Here is a 20,329-nt window from a genome sequence, read left to right on the forward strand (position 1 = left end):
TCCAAACCCTACTTACCTCCATTGCTAGTTGAATGTCCAGTAGGTGACAGTGGTGGTGGTTGGGAAGAAAACAACACAGAAGATGGTGGTGAGTGGTGACGGAGTGGTTGTTGTCGTTGAGCAAAAAGATAACAGAGAAAAAGATTAAAACAATTAATATTATTTTTCTTCCAATTCTCGTATATACAAATATACCTAAATTGTAATTGTAATAAGCAAAAAATTTTAAGGTAAAAATATATATTAAGCTCCAAAATAAATAAATTAATTATAACTTTTATAATTTAATGTACACTGTTTAGATATCTTCAATCAGTTGTAGATAAAGAAAAAAAAAAAAAGAAACATTATTTATAATACTATACTAAAACATTATTTATATAATTTCCTGTATCTCACAATTTTATTTATAATTAATAACTCTCCGATTGCTGGAAAAATATACAGTCGTCGTCTTCTTCCTGAAACAAGATTGGGTTTCAGAGAAACAAAATTCCTAACTAACTAATGCCATAGAGTAGATCTAATTAATAACTAATTATATCTACAAGAAACATCTCAAGACATTGATGATAAAGTTAAACATATAACTATCCTCATAGAGCAATTCTCGTCGAACCAGTCTCTCCAAGTTCAAATTTCTCGGAAGAAGATTACTGTAATACAGTAAAGTTGAAAAACACACTGCTGGCTGTGACATTAATGCTATTAGCAGCCTTGCTAACGATCGCAACATCCATGACTTCAATAACAAAACGAAACAAAAAATCAATGATAAATAACAATAACAACACAAGAACAAATTTAGAGAAAGAAATTATATATACCATGGTTTAAATTTGGAGAAGAGTGAAATTCTTTTTTGTTGTTGTTAAATTTGAGATGGTAGTTCTTCTTCTTCTTCTTTGTATGGCTGCAATTCCTCCTCCTCAGCTGCTGTTCAGACCTACCCTTCTTCTTCTCTGTAGAGTCAATTTAAATCAAATAGAGAGATGTTGAAACTGTATAAGTCTGAGAAATCGATGTAATCGGGTTCACTCGCTGTCAAAACATTGGGCCAATCGACTCTATAAATATAACTTAGAAATAACAGTTAATGCTTAAAACCTAATTATCTATGGCTAAATATCCCTTGGAGAATAAGAAATCAAAAACCTGTCAATAGTGTGTTTCTCAAACCGCAGTTTTAAATGTTGATGATTTGGTTCAATTTGTAAAATTTAAAATCGAATCTTTAGTTTTTTTTTATTATTTTTTTAGTAACAAATGTAGAGTAAATTCTATATTAATAAATTATTTAATTAACATCTTATTTAATACATAATTTTTTTGGACCGCAGTAAGAATAAACGTATAAAAAAATTAATTTAAAATTTTTGAATAACAGCTTAAAATCATATATGTGTTTTATTTTATCATTTAATTCATTTTTATGTTTAATGGTATTTATTTATTTTTTCTTTGTTAACTAGTTGAATGAAAAAATTCATTTTTTTTTTCTTTCAAACCCAAACTTTTAATTAAAATCTTTTGAGATTTGATTTTGATTTTAAATTTTTTTTCAAGCTGCTATTTTAAATTTGGTTTAATTATTATTTTAAACCGAACTAAACCAATCCCACAAACGCCTTTACTATCCAGCATGATTAGAGTAAAACCAAATTAGAGTAGAATAGCGAGAATCTTGTCATTGGCATATATTTAGAGTGTGAGTCAATAAAGGAGGGAGATGCAAAAGATGGGAACTAGAGAGAAACGACGTGTCATTTTGTTTTTTCTGGCTGAAAGGATTCGTCGTTTGTTCTTAAATCTAGTATATTAATTACATATAGAGACTTGTCTAGACACATTACCGAACCAATCAAAAGTATAGATTTTTAAAAAATTGATTCCGTTTTATTTTGCTTTTCGAAAGGATAAATACTCTCGTCTTCATAAAAAAATTATTTTCATAAATTTGAAACATGAAAATTTATTTTTATTAATTTAATATATGAGTGGTAGGACGAATATAAATTGAATAGTGAATTATAAATAATACACTCAATTTTTTAGCATATGCTTTTATCTTATTTGAGAAAATTTTCAACATTTTTCTATTTTTATTTACTTTTTTCCTTTCCCATCATTTATTTTTTTATTGAATTCTAAATTCAATTATGGCATACGAAGAAACTTAGTTATTTTTAAATTACATTTTTATTTTATGAGTTTTAAAATTGAAAAATAAAAATTACGTCTTAATTTTGTCTATATTTTTTAAGATTTTTGTAATTTACATATATAGAGAGATTTATATTAGTTTTAAAATTCAAAATCAAATCAAATATGATAAGTTAGAAAAACAATAATTATGCCTTAATTTTAAATTTTCATGATGTACAAATGTAAAAATTCTTTCTTTTGTATATTCTAAACTTCAAATTAAATATGAAAATTTAATAATTTGAAAAATATAAGGAAAGCTAGAGCTTTTAACAAAAACAATGTTCTCCGTAAAACTATTTTCCAATCTAATGTCATTTTAAAGCTATTTACTAAACTCCAATGTTCGTCATGACATGGAGAAATTATTGCACTAAAACCACCAATTGAGTTGGTGACTTAAGTATAATAGAAAAAGTAACTTGTATTGACAAACAGTCAATAAAAAAATAGTTATATAAATAAACAATAATTTTTAATTTGTATTGACATCACCAATCCAATTGGTAGTTTCGATACAAAATAAAAATTTTAAATTGTCAATTTGTCTTTTCACTAAAACACACAATTCATTTGATAGTTTTAATGCAATTATGGGATGTGATCACTAGTTAGCAAAAAGTACATAGAAAAATAGTGTTTTGTTAAGAGTCCACCAAATTAATTAGTAGTTTCAATAAAAAATATTTATTCACTCTAAATATTTTTTCAACGAAACGCGCATATAATCTAGTGGTTTTGGTGCAATACACTTGATATGTGCAATGAACTAGACGTTGGATTTTCATTTCGAGGTGCAGAAGTGAAATGACTCTAATTTTTATTTTTAAAATTTATTTTCAATTATATTTAGTGAACCGACAGCCTGGAAATTAATATTAATATTTTAGTGCAACTACCATGATAACCGAACCCAAAACCGATTGAAAAGTCGAAAACCGATTGAAATCGATGATTTGGGCCGAATCAAACCGAATCAAACCGGTTCGACCCAAACCATCTAGAAAATTCTCTTTTTCTTTTATCTCCAACGCTAAACTCACTCCCCCTCACCAGCGCACCTCCACTCCATCGCCATTGCCACCACAGCGCCACTGCCGCCACCCCCTCTCCCTTTTCTTCTTCCTCTCCTTCTTCCTCTTCTTCTTCTCCTTCTTCTTCTTCTTTCCTTTCTTCCTTTTTCTTTCTTTTTCTTTCCTTGTGCCTACGTTCTTGGCGAGCCAGAGGCAACGCAGCAGAGCCGCGCGCCACTGCCACTCCGCCACCGCCCCTACTGCAACTCGACAACGCAGCAGCTCCGCCAGCAGCTCCTCGTCTCCTCGGCCAGATCGCGTTGCTGCCCCTCTGTTGCGCCTACAGCAGCAGCACAGCTTTGTCAAGCTGTCGCTGCCACTGCAGATCGGCCTCCGCCGGCGTCACAGCAGCTCTGCTGTTCCTCCAGCACGCCGATCGGTCGTCTCGGCCTCTCTCCGCCACTGCCAGTCGAGTTCGACCACCGACAGTCACTGCTTCTAACCCAACACGCGTAAGAATCTCCGACCTAGCAATAATTAATTAATTAACGTTAACTGTGTTAATGTTGTTTAGTTAATTTAGTTAATTGTGTTAGTTAATGTTAGTTAGATAATGAAACATTAGTTAATTAAATTAGTATTAGACAATGAAGTTAATTGATTCATTTAGTTAAGTTAGTTTTAGTGGATAAAAGTAATGGTTTGTAGTTAATTTAGTTAGTTAAGTTAGTGTTAGTGTTAGTGTTAGTAATTAGTGTTAGTAATTAATTAGTTAAGTTGGTTGTAGTTAATTGTTGTAGCTAGTTTATTTAGTCAAGTTAGTATCAGTAATATTAGTCAATTAAATTAATTTTATTATTTGAAGTTAATTAATTTAGTAATATTAGTTAAAGAAGTTAACTTTAGTACTTGTGGCCAATTAGTTTAGCTAAGTTAATGTTAGTAATGCTAGTTAATTAAATTAATTTTATTATCTATAGTTAATTAATTTGGTTAATTTAATTTGGTAATTAAGAGTAGTTAACAACTTATTAATTATAGTGTTGATTTTATTAAGGTAGTTTGGATATAATGTTATTGGAATATATAATTTTAATTGTGTGGTGATGTTGAGATTGATGGAGGATGGGAAATGTTGTTTGAACAATTGCTCGACGGATGGGCCGTATAGATTGAATATTTGTGAAATTGTTGATATTTTATCAGGTGAATAGTTCAATTTTTAGGGGAGATGCTGCCGAAATTTCGGTAGAATATAAAAGAAATTTCGGTAGCAAAAATAAACAAACTTCGGTAGGAAATAAAATACAAGTTAGAAGGAAATAAATTATTATAGAAAAGAACTTATATCTCAAAATTTAGTTATGTAGATAAGTTAGGATATAAATAAAATTTTTAAGAGTGGTGAATGAATATTTTGTCTGATAGAATTATTCTTTTGTGTCGTTCTTGAATTTCTTAGATCGCCCGGGTCCATCTAGTGCTCCTCCAGGACAGAATCAAGCTAGAACTTCGCTCTCCATCACTGTGAGTAATAGTAAATAATGCATATCAACACTGCATTTGCATAACATTTATTTATAAACCTTATATTTTTATTTATATATTTACAATATATTATAAGTATTTTATCATATATATTATGTTACGATCACTATAATTATACTTCTTTATAATTGTGCATTTGGATGAAATTGGTGTATTGTCTGATTATTTGTGCTGTGGCTATGCTGTGATTTGTTTGTGTGGAATTGGGATGAAGTGGGTCACCATGGGTTTGTGAGAATGGTATATGTGATATGGATCCTGAATACGATATGAAATTTGGCCGGGTAAATGGGAGATCGGCGCCCCCGTGTGCACCTACTGCTATGATCTGTGTGATATGGAAAACCACAGGTTGGTTTCTTTATTGGGCGCACCTGATAATCTAGATTTGATCGCAGCCCGCAGGGTGGCCTCCTGTTGTGAGCGCCTGATGATCTAGATTTGATGGAGACGACCGGGTTACCTCCTGTTGGTATGAAAAAGAAAAGAGAGAATGGAAAAACAATGAGAGGGCTGGTCAAGTGAGGATTAGACCGGTCGGCCAGTATGGGGGATCGGCTCCCTGGTGCACATGTGAGAGGATGAGCCATATGGGAGGACGGCTCATCGGGGTTCGGTGACTCCACTGACTAATTTCCACGTGATGTGATTATTTGAAGGTGATATTGTTTGTGGGTGCTGATGTAATGTCATATGGTTGACTGTTGTGTGTTCATTCAGTATAGTAGGGTGCATTTTGCTTGACTGTATGTGGTGTGTATTATTTATTATTATTCACTGAGTTGCAAAACTCACCCCCTTCTCTCCAAACCTCCCAGGTACTAGGAAGCAGTTGATCCGACTGAAGCTCTGCAATCTTCTCCGCAGAGTTATAAATGTAAACTTTATATTCTTGATATTTAATTTTGAATGTATAAATTATTCTTTTATCAGATTTTTTTTGGACTCCGCAGTTATAGGGCTGTGTATTTAAATTGGGCCTTATTGTTAGCACTACGCTATAAATTAATTATTGTGCAATTAACTGTAGGTAAACTAGTAAGCCCTTATTGTAATTATGAGTTATTGTGAATAGGCCCTGGTTAAATTTTATGTATTATTTGATATTGGGCCAGATGTTTGAAAATTTTATAAAACTTATATCTTAAGTCATATGGGCTTACTGTTTTGTTGAAATTAGGAGAATCATGTAGACAGATTGAATAATTTAGGCTTACTACGGGCCTCGGGGGCCTTAAGCTTACCTGGGCTCTAGTGCCGGTCCGGCCCACGGAAATGGGTCGTGACAAGAAGTTAGAGTTGTAGTAATTATTCGATATCTTTTTATTTTATCTTATAATTTCCTAATATAATTGAATAATAAATTTTGTCCTTATTTTCATAATATTTTTTTAATACAAGCATATGGACTCCAACATATATATTACAGTTCAATATCACCAACACGTAAAAATCTATTATTCCATTGAAGATTATCTAGCCTATTCAGTGCAATGAATGAAGAATTTCATAATGAAACTCTTCGTATGCTTTAACCTACCCCTCCATATATAGAGTTTCCTTGTATTCAAACACTAAAAGAATTACAGAGGCGAAGGAGATATGAAATAAGATCTAGATGTATTCCAGTTAAAGCCTTGTCGGTAGACAATATACCTCAAGTTCCCCCTACGACATATAATTATTATGAAAGTTATCGCGCTAATATGCCAAGTACATCATCTTTTGGGCTATAAGCTGAGTGGAGTGTACCATCTGCAGTATTAAAAATGCCATTGAACATTAATTTAATGATCTTTTTGAGATGATGATGGTACTCGAACAGCAGAATATTTCCTAGCCCATAACAACCATTTGTAAATTTGAAATGGACAGAAATTTGAAATTTATACCGTCCTGTCCCAGAATGTAGTTTCATTATATGCACGATTTTTTTTTTTTTTTTTAATTTCACTAATTGGTTGAAACAATTGAAAAGAATATATTATTTCAACTCTATTGAAAAGACATTGGTAACCCATAAAACTAACTCATAATCAAAATTAAATTATACTAGCATTTGAATACAATAAAAATAATACAAATATTTTAAATTTTATTTATTTATTATTTATTATTTATTTTAGTGTCCCGAACAAATCCAGGATGACCTTGGAAATCTAAATTTCTTCATGATCCAACTGCTATTAGACGTCCTAATCGGCGTGAGGAAGAAAATCACACTCTAAGCAGGGTGTTTTTGCTTCACGATTTTCCGCATTCTAATTTAGTGTTATTGTCTCTATTTCTCTGCCTTCTGTTTTTACTCTTGTGGAGTCATCGACAATGTCTTCCTCTCCGTCAACAAAGAAGATCACGCTCAAGACCTCCGATGAGGTGATATTCGAACTGGAGGAGCAATACGCTTTGGTATCCCAAACAATCAAGCATATGATAGAGGACGGATGCGCTGACAGTACTATTCCGTTGCCGAATGTGAACAGCCGTACAATGGCGAAGGTGATCGAATACATAAAAAAGCATCATGAGTTGGCCGCTGAAGGTAAGGATAAGAATTACGCAGGCGAGGAATCTGAAGAACTCAAAAGTTGGGATGCCAATTTCGTCAAGGAAATTAGGCCTGATCAGGATATTCTCTTTGATGTAATTTTGGCTTCAAACTTTTTGGACATTCAAGACCTTTTGGATTTGCTTTGTAAAGAAGTGGCTAGTATGATGAGTGGAAAGACTGTCGAGGAGATTCGAAAGATTTTTCACATCAAGAATGACTACACTCCAGAGGAAGAGGAAGAAGTTCGTAGAGAGAACCAATGGGCTTTTAATTAACTTGCCCAGTATTCAGATATTCATATATTCCAGTTTCAACTTTCAATTAATAGAATCCTAAACTTGAACTTTTGAACTATAGATCAAATTGATGGACTTGAGTGCATTGCATTTATGCAAGTGGGCTAATCCCTAACTGAATAATACATGAGTCTCTCGGTACAAATTTTGCAGGCCCATGGAAATTAAGGCATAAAACATCCCGCCATTGTTGAATTTAAAAAATAAAAAAAAGTACAGGAAACTCAGTTAATGGTTTTTTTGACCAGTGTGTTCATTAATTTAATAGAGTAACTTGGTTTTCATCTGACTACATGAAGCTTATCCACCCACTTTTATTTAACACTTTTGGTTTCAAAAGTCTTGGTCAAATAAAGAATAGGTCCAGTGGCACTGTAGCAGAAATATCTGCTAGTAGTTTTGCTAAGCCTTAAATTGAGGATACAGAAGGAGATTTCATGGCCTTCTTTTGATCTCAAAAACGTTCTGATGGGAAGTCATATTTAGCTCTTTTTTTTTTTTTTTTTTTTTTTTTGGTCTTTCATGGCATTTGTTATGATAGGTCTTTTGTTATGATCTCAAAGATTTTGGCATCATCATACCACTAGCATTATACAGAGTGCCCTTCTATTAATGGCAAGGAAAGGGCAAAATCTTTTCCTGCTCAGCTTTTCATGCTTCATTTTATTAATGGGGTCTTCATATTCAGTAACAGATACATTACTTCAGGGCCAATATCTCAAAAATGGGGACTACTTAATGTCAGCTTCTGGAATCTTCAGGTTAGGATTCTTTGAAACCAGAGGGAAGCATTATGTAGGAATATGGTATAATGTGACTACTGAACAAGAAATTTCGTACGACCCATCATCTAAGGTAGTTTGGGTTGCCAACAGGAATACTCCACTTTTTGACAATTCAGGTATTCTTACAATTGGTAGTGACCGGAATTTGGAAATTCTATGTAATAGAGGAGATGGAGATCCTATAGCATTAACTTCAGTTGAAGCATCAGGTTACACTATTGCAACTTTGCTTGATTCTGGGAATCTCATACTGTCTGAACTATATTCAAATGGATCTATTAAAAGTTTGTTGTGGCAAAGTTTTGATTATCCCACACACACACTTCTTCCGGGTATGAAATTAGGATTTAACTTGCACACTGCTCATAATTGGTCTCTAACATCATGGATTGATAATTGGTCACCAGCCATTGGCTCCTTCACCTTTGGAATGGACCGAAATGAAACGAACCAACTGAAAATCTGGTGGGCAGGAGATTTGTACTGGACTAGTGGGACTTGGGAAGATGGACGCTTCAGCTTATCACATGAGTTAGCTTACCAGGATCAATATCATTTTCGCTATGTTTCTAATGAAAATGAAAAGTATTTTACTTATTATGCGAATGATGCTACAACATCTTTTCCAATGTTATCAATTAATGATTTTATTCTAAGCTCAGGTTTTGCAAATCCACTAATTTCATGCAGAAGTTCCTATGACTATATGAATACTGTTGGATGTGTGGATCAGAAGCATCCAATCTGTTGGAAGCATGTTTCAGATTTCGAGTACACAAGAGGTTTTGTGTTTGGAGATGTATTTAAGTTCAATGAAAGTGATAATCTTAGTATTAATGATTGTCTTGAAAAATGCTTAAGAAATTGTTCTTGTGTTGCCTATGCACCTACAAATGAAATTGATGGCACTGGCTGTGAGATTTGGAGCAAAGTGACAGTTGAGACATCGGTATACAGAAAATATTGGCAGGCCATTTATGTCCGCAAATCCAAAAGTAAGATCACTTATTTATAGAAGTGTATAGATATTCTGTTATTGTCAATTTCGTAATACACAAATTCCTCAGCTTATGGGAAGTTTATTGTTCTTTTCAGTTTTTAATTCTGTTAAATTTAGCATTTCAAAATGTAGCATTTTGAAACAAAAGCTGACTATTGGTAAAGGATATTGAAACTGGTTTTTTAATTGTAGAAAAGAAGTTGCCGTGGTGGTTATTCATTTTGGTAGGAGGAGCTTTGGTGATGTCCCTGTTATGGTCTTTATGCCATCTGATATGGAGAAAATACAAGGGATATGTTCTGGTCCCAATGGATATGGGAACTACAACTATCCCCTCGACGTGGAAGCCTGTGCCCCTGTTGCAAATGTGGCGAAAATACAAGGAAAAGAAGGCTAACACTGAGCAAGAAAGATTATTACATGAGCTGGGCATTGATAGAAAGCACAATTCCTGTAGAAATGACAAGAGCATCCATGAATTGCAGTTTTTCAATTTTCAAAGTGTTGCATTAGCATCTAACAACTTTGCCTCAACAAACAAGCTTGGGGAAGGTGGATTTGGACCTGTTTATAAGGTATATACTTTCAACTGTTCAGATTAAAAATAAATTTTTATTTTAAACAAATTGTTGTTTCAGGGAAAATTACTAGGTGGTCCAGAAGTAGCAATAAAAAGACTTTCCACTAGCTCTCGGCAAGGTTTAGAAGAATTCAAGAATGAAGTAAAAGTAATTGCCAAATTGCAACACAACAATCTTGTCAGGCTTGTTGGTTGCTGCATTGAGAAAGAAGAACAGATACTAATCTATGAGTACATGCCTAACAAAAGCCTTGATTTATTGCTATTTGGTCAGTGGACTTCTGATTCTGTCACAGTTAATTGTCATTCTTCTATTTTATGTTAATAAAATGCTTGTGAACAGAACCTATGAATCGGAAAGTACTAGACTGGAGAAAACGGTTCAGCATCATTGAAGGAATTGCTCAAGGGCTGCTTTACCTTCACAAGTATTCGCGACTGAAAATAATACACCGAGATTTGAAGGCCAGTAATATTTTACTTGACAAGGATATGAATCCAAAAATATCAGATTTTGGCATGGCAAAAGTATTTGATTCAGAGGAATCTAAAGAAAAGACTAAAAGGGTTGTTGGAACATAGTAAGTTGATAAATTCTGCTTGAATGCTTTTAAGCATTACTTTCTGCATTTAATTACCAATGTTGTTCAATGAACTACAAATGCAGTGGCTATATATCTCCTGAATATGCAATAAAAGGCATCTTTTCAACAAAGTCAGATGTGTTCAGTTTTGGAGTCTTGTTGCTGGAAATTGTTAGCAGCAGAAGGAATAACAGTTTTCATTGTTCTGATGGCCCACTGTGTCTTATAGTATATGTGAGTTCTTGACCCAACTTAAATTGCCTTTTATTAGTTTATGTTATTTCTTGATGAAATTTTCATTACTGAATTGGTTTAGGCATGGGAGTTATGGCAACAAGGCAGAGTTTTGGAGCTGGTTGACCCGATAATCAGCGACAAATATCAGAATGAGGTGCTGAGATGCATTATTGTAGGCCTCTTATGTGTACAAGAGAATCCAATGGATCGACCCACCATGTTAGAAGTTACGTCTATGATATATAATGAAGCTAATCAACTGCCTTCTCCAAACCAACCTGGGTTTTACAATCGAAGGAATTTGCAGGCTGCAGAGATTGCAGAGCAGAATCAGGAATGTTTTTCATTAAATGGGGTATCAATCAGTGAAATGGAAGCAAGGTGAAAATGTATTTCTGTAATTGTAGACGAAAAAATCCGCAGGCGATTAATCTTGTACTGAATGATAAAGATGCAATTACTCTACTTTTTACAGTTGTGGTTTCAACCAGCCAATAGTCAACCAATACTTCTCGATCATCAGTATTTGAAATGAAATTTTGTCATACCTTTGACTTTGATTTTGGATAAGGATTATCTTTTTCCCACAGAGTATGAAATCAAAATTAATTAAGAGAATGTAATAACTTGAGAACACAAAGTTTGAAAAGAACCTCTATAAGGAAGAAAGCATAAAAAATTAATAATTTAATAAAGAACTATGAGATACTTTTCTTGTCTGTAGTTAAAGATATAGCGATTGCAGTGGTCTAGATGAGGTTTGGTTTTGAAATTGTCAAAGGCATATGAACTAAAATAATTAGTTCTGCTGCATTAAGTTTCACATTGGACAAAGAAAAGGCAAACATAGTTTCATCTTCCTAACTCAGCTAGTCAAAATAAACGGCTAGTTTCTTTTTTTTTTTTTTTTTTTTTTTTTTTTTTTTTTTTTGAGGAGAAGCTAACTTTTAATGTTAAAGATGAATGATTTATGTTCAATACTGTTTCTATTCCCAAACCTATTCGTTATGGCTGTCAAAGAAAGAAGCCCTTTTTTTTTGTTTTTGTCATTTTGTTTATTGTTCATTGATTTTTCTAATTCATTTACAGACACGATACTGCAAGGCCAAAAGTTGAAGGATTCTGATTACTTGATTTCTGCTGATGGGACTTTCAAGTTTGGATTCTTTAGCCCAGGCACTTCAAGAAGTCGATATTTGGGAATATGGTACAACGTTGTGGATGAGAAGTCAGTTTCAATTGCCAAGAGGAGCGTGGTCTGGGTTGCAAACAGAAATAATCCAATTCCTGATGCATCAGGAATTCTTACGATAGATAAACTTGGCAAGCTGAGAATTTCCTATAATGGAGGCAGCTTCATTACATTAAGTTATGCAGCAGCAACAAGTAATGTAAGTGCAACATTATTGAATTCAGGAAATTTTGTATTGAAAGAGATGAATTTTGATGGTTCTACGAAGCATATTCTTTGGGAAAGCTTTGATTATCCTACGGACACGCTCCTTCCTGGTATGAAACCGGAATTGACTTAAAAAATGAGCGTTCATGGTCACTTTCTTCATGGATTAACGATAATGTTCCTGCTCAAGGGTCCTTTTCCCTTACCATTGGAGTGAGTGAAGAGGCCAGAAGTAGCCAACTTGTAATATGGTGGAAAGGAAGCATATACTGGACAAGTGGAATGTGGCAAAATGATCATTTCAAATTATTGCCTCGATTATCAAATGAAGGTAACCGCAACTTTAGCTTCACTGCTAATAATGATGATATTTTATATTACTACACATATGCCTTGAGTGAAAGTGAAAATCATAGCTTATCAAGATATATGATAGATTCAAGTGGTTCAATACTAGAAATAGGAGGACCAGCTCCATTTGGTGCTTGTTCCTACAAATTTGATCCTGGTTGTGTGGAACAAACGCTGCCTCTATGCAGAAGCAAAAATGATTGGTTTGAGGCAAAAAAAGGATTCATGTCTGCCCAAGGACTGAAGTTCGATCGAAGTTACAACTTAAGCCTTTTTGATTGTCAGGAAAAGTGCCTGAACAATTGTTCTTGTACTGCATATGCTTACAGTAATTCCAATCTCACTGCCTGTGAGATATGGGGTCAAGGAGTTGTTTTCACAGAGAAATATGATGAAACTAGAGTCATATATGTCCTAAATATTGCAAAAAGTAAAGGTAAATACTAAATACATAGTAACTAACTTATTTTTTAACTGTAGTTTACTTAGATTGCTAATCAGGAAAAAACCTATTTGTTAATGCAGCAAAGAGGTGGATATTGCTTGTCCTAATAATTGCAGGACTTGTGGCTCTACTTGCAGCATGTTCACTTTACTATTTGATAAAAAGAAGAAACAGAATAGCAGGTAACTTCAAATAAGTAAATTAATTAGAGCAAGTTAGAGGATTAATCATTACCATTTATTGACTAATCACATCCTGCTAAAACTTGACAACTTCCAGCAGAGGATTGTGAAGAGCAGGACATCTTATTAAGCGAGTTAGAAGCTAATGAAACAGATTCTAGCAGAACTAAAAAGTTAAATGAAGTCAAAGGAGACAGAAAGAAGGGCCATGAGCTGCATTTTTTCAGCTTTGAAAGCATAGTTGCCGCCACCAATAATTTTGCAGCTGCAAATAAGCTTGGTCAAGGTGGATTTGGATCTGTTTACAAGGTATATTAAATCAATATGATTAAAAAAGAGAAAAACTAATACAACTACTAAAACTGTTATTTCATTCTTCAGGGAGACTTACATAGTGGCCTGCAAGTAGCAGTAAAAAGACTTTCAAGAAATTCTGGGCAAGGACTAGCAGAATTTAAAAATGAATTAATGCTAATTGCAAAGCTGCAACACACTAATCTTGTCAAGCTTGTTGGATGCTGCATTCAGAGAAAAGAGAAAATACTAATCTATGAATTCATGTCGAACAAAAGCTTGGATTTTTTCCTCTTTGGTTTATGAACTAAAACACTCTCTTCTTCTCTTCCTTCTGAATAATTTTCATCTTCTAATCTTCATGCATTGTGTTGATTCTTTTCTGGAACAGATCCTACTAAAAAGAACTTATTGGACTGGAAAAAACGCCTACACATCATAGAAGGCATTGCTCAAGGACTTCTTTACCTTCATAAATATTCAAGATTGAGAATAATTCACAGAGATTTGAAAGCAAGTAACATTTTACTTGATGCTGAAATGAATCCCAAAATATCAGATTTTGGCATGGCAAGAATATTTGGGAGGAACGAATCAGAAGAGAAAACCGGCAGAGTTGTTGGAACACAGTGAGTATAATGAATCATGTTTAATCATGTAAGAATGTGTTTTTCTCTTCAAATGTTAAAATTTATAATGAACTTGCTTTCAGTGGTTATATGGCTCCAGAGTATGCATTGGAAGGCATAGTTTCAACTAAAATAGATGTATTCAGCTTCGGTGTCCTACTACTTGAGATTGTGAGCAGCAAGAAGAATAACAGCAACTATGGTTTGGATTCCGAATGTCCACTCAACCTTATAGGACTTGTAAGATTGTTCATTTTCTTCTATAGTCAATTTAGCTCCAACTGGAATGCAACTTTGCAACCTTGTTAAATTTTCAAATGGACTTGTTTCAGGCATGGGAGCTATGGAAAGAAGGTAGAGGCATAGAGTTGATGGATCCAACTTTGGATGAATCTTACTCTTATGGTGAAGTAGCAAGATGCATACATATTGGTCTGCTATGTGTACAAGATAAGGCAACAGATAGACCTGCGATGTCAGATGTTTTTTCTATGTTAACAAATGAAAGTTTAAATCTTTCTGCACCCAAACGACCTGTATATTTTCTTGATAGATTTGATCGAATGCCAAAAAGTACAAAAATCTATTCCATAAATAGTGTATCACTTACAGCAATAGAAGCTAGATAATGTTTCTGTTTTTATTATTCTGTATTTGTCCAAATGAAATTAAATTTTTTTTTTTATGGATCCGTTGGATTTTGTTTCGCTTTATTATTTAATATGTTAGATACAAGAAATTTAAGTTCTTAATAGTTTTGTAGTTTCCAGCATAAACATGATTCTTTTGTTACCGGTAGTTCATGGCCCGCGGTGGAAGAAGATGGTTCAGGTGAACAACTGTTTTTTTTTTTTTTTTCCCTTCTTGAGAGCTAATTAGAAGAAATTAACCATATGAAGCTTTTTTTTTTTTTTCATGAAAAATAAAAAATTGACCAGTCCTGGTACTGACATAGTCAAGAGTCAATGTAGGCGGCAAGACTAAAATATATAAAATTGTTAAAAATCAACATCAAGTCAGGACTATTCTTTTTTCCTTCTCTAAAGTTGACAATGTATTTACTGAATCAAGAGAGAAAATGTAATTATACAGGAGTATTTACATCTAATAAACTGACTCAAGTTCCAGCTTTTTGTCTCTCAATGAAATGTTATACTTCATTGGCAATCCATGGAAGAAATCTTGTCCTTCTCTGGTTGCCATGCTCCATCTTCTTTATTATTCCTTGTGACTCAATTACAATTACAATAAGCACATTAGTACAAGGTCAGCAACTTAAGGATTGGGAGCATCTTGTTTCAGAAGAAGGAACCTTTAATTTAGGATTCTTTAGCCTTGGCACTCCAAGCAACCGATATCTTGGAATAACCAACAACATTCCAGATGATTCAGTAAGAGAAAAGGTAGTTTGGGTTGCTAACAGAAATAACCCAATCTATGACTCATCTGGTATTCTCCACATTGATGAGTTTGGCAAGCTAAAAATTTCATATAGTGCAAGTAGCCCTATTGTATTGAGTTCTGTTCAAGCAGTCGGTAATGTAAGTGCCACAATCTATGATTCAGGCAATTTTGTGCTAAGGGAGCTGCATTCAGATGGAACTGTAAGGCGAGTCTTATGGCAGAGCTTTGATCATCCTACAGACACCCTTTTGCCAGGTATGAAACTTGGTATTAATTTCAAGACTGGGCAGACATGGTCTCTAACTTCATGGATAAGCCTTGAAAACCCTGCTCCAGGTTCTTTAACCTTTGGTGGAGACCCTAATGGCACTAGCCAGCTGATTGTTTGGTGGCGAGGGAATGTGTTTTGGACAAGCGGGCTTTGGCAGAATGGGCATTTTGAGTTTGTACCCAAATTATCCTATGAAGATGCCAAAATCTTTAGTTATATTTCGAATGAAAATGAAAAGTACTTCATGTTTAATGTGATTAAAAATCGAACTGCCTCACAATATAGAATAGGTTTGCATGGCCAAATTACAGAATCTAGAGGTTTGTCCCCATTTTGTAGGTGTTCCGAATTTATTCGGAATAGAATTGGTTGTGTGCAGGAAAAATTGCCGAACTGCAGGAAACCTGAGGATTGGTTCGAACCAAGAAAAGGAAATACTATCAGTGATGGATTCAAGTTTGATGGAAGTCACAACTTGAGTATTTTTGACTGCCAAGCTAATTGCTTGGCTAATTGCTCTTGCATTGCTTATGCGTCAACAAATGACAATGGAACTGGTTGCGAGATTTGGAGTCAGGGAAAGGATTTCATAGAATTTGATTCTCCTCTGAGCAGAGAAATATACTTTCTTGTCTCAACCAAAGGTACTATATGTTAAGCAATTTCTTTGAGTTGTTAAATGTTAAGAGAAAATCTCAATTTATATTGGCACATTTGGCCTAATTCCCCCACTGCTGGTGCCATGAGGTAGAATGCTTATAAGCTAGTGACATTGGATTGTAAATGCAGCAAAATGGAGGATACGGCTTATTGTAGCAACCGCAGTAGTCACTTTCATACTAACAGTCAGCTCCTTATATTATTTCATTCTCAGAAAATACAGAATAGCAGGTATACACCATATTCAATAAAACGAGCATAACTAATAACTTCATTAATTTCCAGTATCTTTTTTCTAAAACGATATTTTTTTTTCTGGATTAATAGGGGAAGAAACTGACACAGAACTAGAGATATTACTGTATGAGCTAGGAGCTCCTACTGCTCTTTCTGGAAAATCTAGGAAAAAGAATAAGGTAATTCACAGGAGAAGGGAAGAAGAGTGAAAAATTACAGTTTTTCAGCTATGAAAGCATAGCATCTGCAACTAATAATTTTTCAAATCTAAATAAGCTTGGAGAAGGAGGGTATGGACCTGTTTTTAAGGTATGCATAGCAAGGGACTTAGACAATATTTATTTTCTGATATTGCAGATAAGTTATTAGTTCAAGCCTCTTCCTTTATTTTTATAGGGAATGTTAAATGATGGTCAAGAAGTAGCCATAAAAATGCTCTCTAAAAATTCTGGGCAAGGAGCAGAAGAGTTTAAGAATGAAGTTAAGCTAATTGCAAAACTGCAACACACTAATCTTGTTAGACTCCTTGGTTGTTGCATTCAGAAAGAAGAGAAGATACTAATCTACGAGTACTTGCCTAACAAAAGCCTTGATTGCTTCCTCTTTGGTTAGCAAATAGAACCCTACTGAGTTTCTCTTTTAGTCATTTTCTTTCTCAAGTTATCTGTCAATTTCTCTACTCTAAACAGATTCTGAGAAAAAGCAAGCACTACATTGGAAGAAGCGCTTGGATATCGTTGAAGGTATCGTTCAAGGACTGCTTTATCTTCATAAGTACTCAAGATTAAGGATAATACATAGAGATTTGAAGGCTAGTAACATTTTACTTGATACTGAAATGAACCCGAAGATATCAGATTTTGGCATGGCTAGAATAGTTGAGCCTAATGAATGTCAGACAAACACAAGGAGGGTAGTCGGAACATAGTAAGTATTGATACAGTAGATACAAGGTCTATCGCATATTGTGTAATTAAGTTCCCACAAAACTTCAGAATTTTGAGAATGTTCTTTTCATCTATTTATACAGTGGATATATGTCACCTGAATATGCAATGGAAGGCATTTTCTCGACAAAGTCAGATGTTTTTAGCTTTGGAGTCTTGTTGCTAGAGGTTGTGAGCGGCAGGAAAAACAACAGCTTCTATGAGTCTGATGGCCCAGTCAACCTAGTAGGCTATGTAAGTTATGTTACAATCTTTGTCATTTTATTTTCATTTCAAAAAATCAATTTGAACCATGATGACATGAAAAGAAGAGGAGAAGAAACACAATATCAGGCGGAACAGGAGAAGAAACAAACCCATATAACCGACTCTCACTAGTTTGGGATTAATATTTAATTGTTGCGTCGATCAAACTAATGGATTGGTTAAAAAATTGCAGGCATGGGAGTTGTGGAGAGAAGGCAGAGGTTTAGAGCTAATGGATTCAACACTAACTCACTCATATCAGAGTAGTCAAGTGTTAAGGTGCATCCATGTTGGTCTCTTATGTGTAGAGGACAACCCAATAAACAGACCATCAATGGTAGATGTTATTGCTATGATATACAATGAAGGTTATCAACTACCTCCACCAAAACAACCAGCATTTCACAAAAGGTTAGACTTGTTGGAAGACGAGTTAGTTGAATGTAAGCCAGAAAATTTTTGGTTGAACAAAATGTCAATTTCTGAGATGGAAGCAAGATGAAGATCAAAAAATAATCAAATCAAGAAAGTTGCTATATACATCTTTTATTCATAATGCAAATTCAATCTATGTGAGTTTTCATCTTCAAGCATTAAAGTGTGAGATGCAAATATATGCACTTGTCGCCACGTTAAGATTATGAATATGTATATATATTTTTTCTTAAAGATTGTATTGTTAACTTGAAATTATTGAAATCTTTAATATTTATTTCATTTTAATAGCTAGAATACAGAATGACATCTCAATATATACTTGCCATGTTTATAGGCAAGCAAATAGGTTTTTTTGACTGATTCTCTAATTTTATGATCATATTATGAATTCAACACCACTTGAAGAGGATTGATATTTGATTAAGTAATAGAATTGTACACTATGTTAAGTTTTTTTTTTTTTTTTTTTTTTAAAAGAGTGAATGTATTATAAATTCGACTAGATTTTATATAGAAACAAGCTTATCCGCTATTATTATATTTTAAAATTATATTCGAATAAGTGTAATTATTATTAATGTATTTAACTTATTTGAGTAATTATATTGAGAAACATTTACCCAGCTTTAGTTAGCTTTATTTATTATTTTGGAATTTTTTATGTAATCCAAATTCCAAGAGTACCCATCCATTATTTGGGTAGAATATTTTGCTTCAAGGGGTGCATTAGTAATATTAGCAAATTTTGAGGCCGCCATTAATCACGTGCTGCGCACGTGTACCCCCCCCTTCACTCTATTTATTGGGCACCAGCCACCGCACTCGTTTTCAATGCACCAAATAGCTGCAATAATAGCGTGAATTAGGGTTAGGCTTCTCTTCGTCTCTTTCAAATTTCTTTTTTATTCTTCAAATCAGACCCTAATTCTAAGTACCAGCAATGTCTTCCAAGCAAGGTATGTCTAATTTTTTGTGAATTTTATCTTTATGCTCTGTTTTAGAGGGCGCAAGTGCCTGGATTTGTTAGATGGGTTTGATTAAGCGAGAGTTAAAGACAAATTCTTTTCGTTTTCCTTTGTTAATTTTCAGGTGGAAAGGCGAAGCCTTTGAAGCAACCCAAGTCTGACAAGAAGGAATATGATGAGGTATTAATATTAATATTAATTTTAAGCTTCTTAACGAATTATAGCTCTATTCCGATCTTATGAATTTTTGGTGGTGAATAAGTTTATATTGTTGCAATATGTAAGTTCCTTGTGAAAATTATTTTCTTTGGTTTGATTTTTTTAATCGGAATTTATTCACAGAAGTCGGATTTGGGAAACCTTATAGGCACCTGTGGATTGAAAATTGAACTGCAATTTTTTTTGTTAGATTACAATCTACTAATGCGCTGTATTGGTTTATGGTTAATTTTCTGTTGTAGAAATAATTATCAGAAATCAGAATTGATAACTCTAGGGATTTGAAGGTTTCTTTTGTGATATGAAGTGTGGATTTTGATTTTGCATAAATTCAACCCAGATGCGTAGCCAAAAGTTCTCTGAATTGATGTACACCTTTATCTTTGTTAGTTGACAAGACCAGAAAATATTACATATTCCAGAATTGGCATTGGCAAAGATAATTGGCCTTCTGTGAGAAGCTAGTAGTAGTTGGATGGATTGTCAGTGTTAGTTGAGATTAGATTCTTTGAATATACTACGGTTTCAAAAAAGAAATATGGATCTGGTCTCCCCCAAAATTCATCAACCCAAACAAACTCTCCGAAATTTTGTTATGCTTTTCTGTTTATTTGATATACCTTCTTTTTGTGTATTTCCTTGTTTACCTAATGAAATTGATTTGTCTTGATAAGCATCATATGAGTCTATGTTTTTTAAATCTGGCATGTTGTTCACTTGAAATAAAGCGTCCTTAACCTCTTTGTTATAAAAGAATTTAAGTGTAGAATCCATTTACACCTGATGGAATTAGGTTTAGTTATGTTTGAATTCCATAAAATTTAGATTTTATTAGTAAAATAG

The 20,329-nt window shown here is 33.8% G+C and overlaps 3 protein-coding genes, 2 long non-coding RNA genes, 1 other non-coding gene and 1 pseudogene across 7 annotated transcripts; 6 read left to right on the top strand and 1 right to left on the bottom strand.

Moving 5' to 3' along the window:
• Nucleotides 1-372: 372 nt before the first annotated feature.
• Nucleotides 373-1,050, bottom strand: LOC110009542 (uncharacterized). Its single transcript, XR_002284448.3, has 2 exons — nucleotides 828-1,050; nucleotides 373-742 (listed from the first exon to the last, which is right to left on the bottom strand). It is a non-coding gene; the product is annotated as an uncharacterized LOC110009542 (long non-coding RNA).
• A 1,967-nt stretch (nucleotides 1,051-3,017) lies between these two features.
• Nucleotides 3,018-5,918, top strand: LOC105640831 (uncharacterized). Its single transcript, XR_016319482.1, has 3 exons — nucleotides 3,018-3,730; nucleotides 4,681-4,745; nucleotides 5,585-5,918. It is a non-coding gene; the product is annotated as an uncharacterized LOC105640831 (long non-coding RNA).
• A 1,157-nt stretch (nucleotides 5,919-7,075) lies between these two features.
• On the top strand, nucleotides 7,076-7,921 carry LOC105635081 (SKP1-like protein 1A). Its single transcript, XR_016322186.1, has one exon. It is a non-coding gene; the product is annotated as an SKP1-like protein 1A (transcript).
• Nucleotides 7,922-8,100: 179 nt separating this feature from the next.
• LOC105634982 (G-type lectin S-receptor-like serine/threonine-protein kinase CES101) lies at nucleotides 8,101-11,353 on the top strand. Its single transcript, XM_020679693.3, has 6 exons — nucleotides 8,101-9,393; nucleotides 9,591-9,973; nucleotides 10,037-10,247; nucleotides 10,322-10,559; nucleotides 10,646-10,796; nucleotides 10,879-11,353. The coding sequence occupies exons 1-6, from the start codon at nucleotides 8,226-8,228 to the stop codon at nucleotides 11,182-11,184; spliced, it is 2,457 nt and encodes an 818-aa protein (XP_020535352.1). The 5' UTR covers nucleotides 8,101-8,225; the 3' UTR covers nucleotides 11,185-11,353.
• Nucleotides 11,354-11,552: 199 nt separating this feature from the next.
• LOC149499396 (G-type lectin S-receptor-like serine/threonine-protein kinase CES101 pseudogene) lies at nucleotides 11,553-12,331 on the top strand (annotated as a pseudogene).
• LOC105635083 (G-type lectin S-receptor-like serine/threonine-protein kinase CES101) lies at nucleotides 11,797-14,784 on the top strand. 2 transcript variants are annotated; one of them, XM_020679685.3, is made up of 7 exons: nucleotides 11,797-12,985; nucleotides 13,075-13,176; nucleotides 13,274-13,485; nucleotides 13,558-13,768; nucleotides 13,862-14,099; nucleotides 14,183-14,339; nucleotides 14,432-14,784. In XM_020679685.3, the coding sequence occupies exons 1-7, from the start codon at nucleotides 12,481-12,483 to the stop codon at nucleotides 14,726-14,728; spliced, it is 1,722 nt and encodes a 573-aa protein (XP_020535344.3). In that variant the 5' UTR covers nucleotides 11,797-12,480; the 3' UTR covers nucleotides 14,729-14,784. The 2 variants fall into 2 exon arrangements, with proteins under 2 accessions (XP_020535344.3, XP_089581270.1); XM_089725144.1 differs by having other exon boundaries at nucleotides 13,277-13,485.
• A 457-nt stretch (nucleotides 14,785-15,241) lies between these two features.
• On the top strand, nucleotides 15,242-18,533 carry LOC110009558 (G-type lectin S-receptor-like serine/threonine-protein kinase CES101). Its single transcript, XM_089722682.1, has 7 exons — nucleotides 15,242-16,430; nucleotides 16,564-16,665; nucleotides 16,862-16,980; nucleotides 17,068-17,278; nucleotides 17,361-17,598; nucleotides 17,702-17,852; nucleotides 18,058-18,533. The coding sequence occupies exons 1-7, from the start codon at nucleotides 15,242-15,244 to the stop codon at nucleotides 18,364-18,366; spliced, it is 2,319 nt and encodes a 772-aa protein (XP_089578808.1). The 3' UTR covers nucleotides 18,367-18,533.
• Nucleotides 18,534-20,329: the final 1,796 nt, after the last annotated feature.

Source organism: Jatropha curcas, chromosome 1 (genome assembly GCF_041381405.1).
Source record: "Jatropha curcas cultivar XTBG-Jc1 chromosome 1, XTBG_Jcur_1.0, whole genome shotgun sequence".
Classification (NCBI taxonomy): domain Eukaryota; kingdom Viridiplantae; phylum Streptophyta; class Magnoliopsida; order Malpighiales; family Euphorbiaceae; genus Jatropha; species Jatropha curcas.

What these genes read in the sequence shown, in the direction of transcription:
- LOC105634982 (XM_020679693.3), top strand. Translation starts at nt 8,226, where the DNA reads ATGGCAAGGAAAGGGCAAAATCTTTTCCTGCTCAGCTTTTCATGCTTC. An exon ending in GATTTGGACCTGTTTATAAG is followed by an intron (nt 9,974 to 10,036) that starts GTATATACTTTC and finishes TTGTTGTTTCAG; the next exon opens with GGAAAATTACTAGGTGGTCC. An exon ending in AAAAGGGTTGTTGGAACATA is followed by an intron (nt 10,560 to 10,645) that starts GTAAGTTGATAA and finishes CTACAAATGCAG; the next exon opens with TGGCTATATATCTCCTGAAT.
- LOC105635083 (XM_020679685.3), top strand. Translation starts at nt 12,481, where the DNA reads ATGTGGCAAAATGATCATTTCAAATTATTGCCTCGATTATCAAATGAA. An exon ending in AAGAAGAAACAGAATAGCAG is followed by an intron (nt 13,177 to 13,273) that starts GTAACTTCAAAT and finishes GACAACTTCCAG; the next exon opens with CAGAGGATTGTGAAGAGCAG. An exon ending in GATTTGGATCTGTTTACAAG is followed by an intron (nt 13,486 to 13,557) that starts GTATATTAAATC and finishes TTCATTCTTCAG; the next exon opens with GGAGACTTACATAGTGGCCT.
- LOC110009558 (XM_089722682.1), top strand. Translation starts at nt 15,242, where the DNA reads ATGAAATGTTATACTTCATTGGCAATCCATGGAAGAAATCTTGTCCTT. An exon ending in GGTATGGACCTGTTTTTAAG is followed by an intron (nt 16,981 to 17,067) that starts GTATGCATAGCA and finishes TTATTTTTATAG; the next exon opens with GGAATGTTAAATGATGGTCA. An exon ending in CAGTCAACCTAGTAGGCTAT is followed by an intron (nt 17,853 to 18,057) that starts GTAAGTTATGTT and finishes AAAAAATTGCAG; the next exon opens with GCATGGGAGTTGTGGAGAGA.